The sequence below is a fragment of the Salvelinus sp. IW2-2015 genome, linkage group LG4q.1:29 (genome assembly GCF_002910315.2).
Source record: "Salvelinus sp. IW2-2015 linkage group LG4q.1:29, ASM291031v2, whole genome shotgun sequence".
Taxonomy (NCBI): Eukaryota; Metazoa; Chordata; class Actinopteri; order Salmoniformes; family Salmonidae; genus Salvelinus; species Salvelinus sp. IW2-2015.
The window spans coordinates 72,560,907-72,566,906 of record NC_036842.1 but is presented as its reverse complement, the minus strand read 5'-3'; the positions used below and the strand labels follow the sequence as shown (position 1 = coordinate 72,566,906).

The 6,000-nt window shown below is 39.5% G+C and overlaps 1 protein-coding gene across 3 annotated transcripts in view; it reads left to right on the top strand.

Annotated features, from left to right (window-relative positions):
* Window positions 1-543: 543 nt before the first annotated feature.
* Window positions 544-6,000, top strand: part of LOC111962502 (transcription factor RFX4) — a 38,694-nt gene continuing 33,237 nt past the window's right edge. For 2 of the 3 annotated variants that reach the window (XM_023985638.2, XM_023985637.2), the window contains exons 1-4: window positions 547-1,019; window positions 3,255-3,341; window positions 3,879-3,939; window positions 5,514-5,637. In XM_023985638.2, coding sequence (XP_023841406.1) covers window positions 977-1,019; window positions 3,255-3,341; window positions 3,879-3,939; window positions 5,514-5,637 — 315 coding nt within the window. In that variant the 5' untranslated portion in view covers window positions 547-976. Of the gene's footprint in view, window positions 1,020-3,254; window positions 3,342-3,878; window positions 3,940-5,513; window positions 5,638-6,000 lie in introns of all 3 variants that reach the window. The other variant, XM_023985639.2, reaches the window with a different exon arrangement.

Below are 6,000 nucleotides of genomic sequence, written 5' to 3'. Positions count from 1 at the left end.
TCACAGCTTTCCCTTCTCCAGCTCACAGGCACTCCATCAGAGCCCTCCCAACTTCCTCCCTTTGTGGCCAGTGCTCTCCTCCGAGGCACACTAAAATAAGGTTGCCTCAAGGAGAGGGGGAGATGGGGGAAAAGACCCCCCCTACAAACTTCGCACTTGTGCCATTTTAGACTAGGCAACATTGTGATTTTTAAAATGTTTATAAAGGCATCATAGTAAAGAGGGTGTTTTGAAATAAGAAAGTGATTGGAATGTGTGGGAAAAAAATAAATATAGTAGCACTCTCTTTAAGTAGTTTCCTAAAAACTTGCTCCAGTGGTCATGTTGCAGTTCCCATGGCCAATGGAGGAAGACAGACATCAAAAAAGTTCTGAAACGGGCCAACAAGTGTTCATGGGAGCTTGGACTTTAAATAAGAGGGGTGGAGGAGGCGGTGGGTTTGTGTGTGTGTAGGACCGAGGTGGGGGGGTATAAAAACGTATTAAATGCTATAATGGAAGACGGGGAGGCCACAGTGCTAGGATTGCGTAGATCTAAGCCTCTTTTTTTCTTGGGGAGGGAGCCTTTCTTATTCAAAACAGCCCCACAAAAGGCTTCCAGTGAGCCTTGCCACATCCCCATCTGACTCGAGGCCATTCATCAGCCTTCCGAGCCTATCAATGACATGTCCCCATCAGGGCTGCTATAAAATCAGACCCTTTCCCATGAAACATCAGCAAACATTTTGACGGGTCTGGCTTTCCCCCCCGCTGGATTTCTGGAGTCTCTACCCTCCTCTCCCCTCACCACCTCCCCTCACCATCACCTCCGACACCCACCCCTCTTTCGGCGGAGCTCAGAGCCTCACCATCTCCTGCCACGGATAGGCAGTGGTCACGGGGAAGCGGAGCCAGACAAGGGAAGACCTACTGAGGAGGGGGAGCCGTACACAGAGACATTTTCTTGGAGGAGCCAGTTTGCCATTGATGGGAAGAGGATGCATTGTGGGCTGCTGGAGGAGCCTGATATGGATTCCACAGGTTGGTCCTGCTGTCCTGCAACCCTGCAGCTTTGCCTTGACTTATCGGGATGCATGGGGAACCACTCTATGTTGTGGATCACTATAACTGGGCCCCTGGGAATTTGTGACTTTCTCTACAACCATTTTAGAGAATTTTTTTGAGTGAATTGTTGATGAATGCATTTGTTGTTAATGTGAGGGATTACTCACCATGGCATTGCATTTGTTCGATTTTGGTTTCTTCAGATGTCAACAAAAGTGGCCTTGTGGATTTGTGCCATTAATTCATGATAAATCTATACCAACAATAATACGGTTTTGAGGGATGGTTTGATTATGGAAGGACATTAGGGCCTTTCATGTGTGCCACAACCTTTATTAAGGAGCAGTAATTTCAACTCTTAGACAGCCCTACATTCAGCAATTTAATGCAATCTCTTTGGGGGGGAAAAATCTTCCAAGCCTTCGAGGCGCATGTAGCCTGTGATGCACCTGCTTCTTGTAAACGACTTCTTGGGGGAAATAAGCTGCCAGTCCAGTGAGGTATGGTGCCCGGAGCAGGATAAAGTCGCATGGCGTGACGCAAGAATTAGCCTAAAGTAAATTCAATMAAATATTAAAAACTACATATTTACGGTAAAGTAATGAATGTTGCTGCTTTAGCTAAGAGTTTTTCTACTTGGGCTCTCAATCTAACGTCCTACCGAATAACTGTATTATAGGCTCATTTATTTTACTTTATTGAATATTCATCAGGGAGTTTTTTCCCCTAATGTTTATACGAATTCACTGTCTGGTGTTGAGTTGGTTAACATGAAAGAGTGTATTCCTTAAATACATTATTAGAGATCCGTTTCGTCCATTGATTGAATTTAATCCAGTTATTTAGAGCTCTATTTTATCTGTGCTCATGGCAAATGATTAAATTACAGCCTAAGGATATGTGCTACAATAGAGAATTATTGTCACCTCAGTGGACTAACTTCATCAATGACTGGGGAAACCTATTTTAAGTATCAGCTAGGCTAATGCACAAGACATTGAAATATGTTACAAGTCTTCCTAATAATGTATTTCAATTAATTGTAATAATTGGTCTAATAATAATAAATTATGTTGATTACAAATAGGCCAATGATGATGATGATAATAATTATAATTTTAGTTTGTTAATTTGACAATACTGTTAAACTTATGCCTATATGGAACTGATGACAGCGTGTTCTTTGGTCAACGATGTTAGGTAGCCTTACCATAATTTTCTGTTCTTACAATTAAAACCTAATGCCTGGCCTTATGCTATTGAATATAAGAGCCTTGCAAAGATCAGAGCTGATAAATTAGGCATAGGCTACTCTTTTTATTTTATTCATGAGAAAAAGCATTCTAGCCTACTTTTAGGCAATTTATTCTAACTGAGCATGTCACTCATCAGCCAAAAGGTGTCTGATATTCATTTATCCTAAAAGTTCGCAGTCTCTAAACGTTTCTATTTCCACGACATCTTCTCTATCCTCTTCTGATGGGATGGAACCTGTATATCATTAGATGGAACAGGTTGCCTTGCCAACAGTCAATCCTGGCAACTGCTACTATGGTGATTGCAGTCATGGCGGGAAACAGGATCTACAGGACTACGATAAATATACGTTTTTCTGTCCCAAGAAAGGACACCAGTTGAGCTATTTCTACGTAGAAATTAGAATGGGACAAAGGCTTCTGTGTCGCTCGCGAGGCTGCTCTAGCAATGAGCGCGGGCTCAATTGGGGCAAGTGTGCGCGCTTGTGTCCCCCCAAGAACAATGAAGGATTCCTGCCGTTTTGGTGAAAACATTTCAAATAGAAACACAGCTGCGCTAACACCCCCACAATCGATTATAGTCGAATATCCCTGTCACGTATTTTTTTGCTTTTGGCAACATTTGTCTCAAAATGTATTTACAAAAAAGCCACCTGTTGCAGATGCAGCTTGAGTAAAGTATACTTTTGATAAACCTATCCGAATATGATTGTTAGATCTTGATTTATTTAGTCAACTTTTGTATAATATAGGGCCCTTTATTGATTAGGGCCAATAGAGTAACCAAATATTGGACAAATCATACCACCACCCAATAGTCGCCATATAGACCTTTAGCCAAATGAATAAATAGGCTATGCGAATTAATCTTTATGTGGGCCATAGAAATGAAACCTACAATTGTAAATTCCTGTAGGCTTTTCTCTGATGTGTGGGCCATCTTGCATTTTTCTAGAGAGCTGGATTGAAAGATGCCTCAACGAGAGCGAGAGCAAGCGGTATTCCAGTCACACGTCCCTGGGGAATACGTCCAATGACGAAAGTAAGCAGTGACCGTGTAACGCTTTAATGTTGTATTACTGCAAGTCATAAAGTAATGGATAAATATATGTTGAAATAATCTATTGTCATAGGCTTAAAATAAGACTCCTATTGATTAAAATAAATTGATATTTGCTATAATATGGTGCGCTATAATAGGCTTGGTGCGCAAATTATGGCAAAGGTTAGTGTTTTTCACTTGTAGACTATGTTTGGAATTTGATCAAATAGTGCACACCTTTATTTACAAAACATCACAAAACATGTGTCAATAAGATGTCCCTGATAATCCACTGATTTACATTAATCATAATATTGTTGCACAATAGAATTGCTGGATAAAGAGAGAAATTATAATTGTTTTTGTGTGCTGCATCAAACTTCAACCTTTTCGAACCCTGTTCAGTTTAGATCAAAGATATCTGTTTTTTGATATTCACAGCAATTGATTATTTTTTATATATATTTTTATTGCCCAGTACTTAATTGAAGATATTGATTTGAAATAGTTGACACGTTTCTTTTTTGTCTATAAAAGATGAGGAGAAAGAAAACAACAGGGCTTCTAAACCCCATTCAACACCAGCTACCCTACAATGGTAAGTGTTGGTTATAATTCACCTCTTTCCCAACCTGTTTATATAATGTTAATCCTAAAGCTCTTATTCTAGAGCTGTAATGCTGTAATTTAATGTTCTCAATGCATAAACTATACAACATTTATTTTCTATTATTTGGGGCATTCACAATTTAGCTTTTTGTTTGTTGATAAAGTTTACAAGTGCATTTCCCTATTTTGTTCTTATATTGTCTGATGCTTAAGGATTGTATGCAGTCTCCTCATGTAGGGTCACATAATTTGATCATGTAAAGATGAAGGACAGAATTGTACCTTTGAGCTGCACCTTTTGAGAAGAGAACTGTCAACTTTAGCGAGCATTGTGAGGGTGCTTACAGTTTACATTTACAATATGACATGGCAGGCCGCTGTTGGGCTGGAAGGATGGTTTACTAAAAAGGCTTCTTCACCAAAATAGCAGTATCTGTTTACCTTCATAGAACCAGAGACTTGTGCAGTTGCACCTGTTATGTTCAGAAGATAATCATATGTATTAGACTCAGTTAAAACAGGAAGCTGGCTATATCAATACATTATTCTTCTTTTAATCATTTGTTGTCTATATTTGATATTGCATTCCCTCTGGTGGAAATTCCACACTGGTGAAATACTTGACCAGTCTCTTCCTTGGAGACGTCATTTTCATGTGACTTTCGTGGAGGCGCGTTGTTTTGTGTAGTGTTGTTGTCAGACACATATATTTCAATTTAAATAGACATACCTGGTCTACACAGACAGTCTGAGTCCATGCGAATATAATGTAGAGGAGCGTTGTAGGTCCCCAGGGATTACACAGTCCTTCACACTTCAACAGCAGTAATGGAACTTCCCATTTTCAACTCACTTCTGAAATGGCCTGCTTTATTTTGGTGTATTGCTTGAGGCAGGTGTTCATGAGAAATAATGTTGAGGATCCTTGTAAAATATTCATATTTTACGTTGCTCTGAAATTTGACAGATGAACGAACAGTCTTTGCTTTATTTTGCACTCAAAATACAGGTGTATTTAGAGTTATTGAGTAATACAGACATCACGTTTCTTTTTATGTTCACGAGATGTTAGAAATAGCTTTTCTTATCATACTACATTTGATAACATACTGTATGTATATTATTAAGGGTGCTTGATCACAACTTTATATTCCCAAATGTATCTATTTTTCTATTTATTATGGGAGCAATTGATAAGTGTTTTCTAGCACTTTGAAGCTCCTCTTTCACACTGTAATGCTTCGTTTTGTGAGGTATTTAGGCTATACAGTAGAGACATATTCACTGAACTGATGGTTGTAGTTCCGCCTTTCCCAGATGGTATAAAATATATCCACATATGTACTTTCACATAGTAGCTCCTAATTCAGGTTCGATTATTTCTCTAATCTCGTCCACTAGTAAATAAGCCCTTGACTGAATAAGAACAGGAGTAAACTTGATAACAGTTTATTTTGATACCGGTAGATACTGTAGATGCCAGTCTAGAGATGTCTTTGTGGTCTGTACAGAGTCCATGTTATTCTATGGGGATTGATTGACAGGTCTGCTTTTCACCTACAGGCTGGAGGAGAACTATGAGATTGCAGAAGGGGTTTGTATCCCCCGCAGTGCTCTCTATATGCACTACCTGGACTTTTGTGAGAAGCACGACACACAGCCTGTCAACGCCGCCAGCTTTGGGAAGGTAGGACACAGTTACTGACCACTTTAACAGGACATTTAGGAGGGACTGTTTGATTGAGCCCAAACTAATTTTGTGAACATAATACATCACAGAAAGAGTACATGAAATGGTCCCTTTGGTGGAGTAGGTTATACGTGCTTAGGAAGGTTACCATCTATCAGTATAGTAAAACATGAAAGGGAGAAATAAGTATAGCATTGAAAAAGTATGCCTACTGATGCATGTAGATCAGTCTCATGGCTTGTTACGGTGTGTTTGAAAAGTAAAATCCACATGTAGTTATTGGGAAGCAACGGAACTGCCCACTGATGGTTCCTCTGAAAACCGCTAGATGGGTTACACAGCTAGAAGAAACATGCTTGT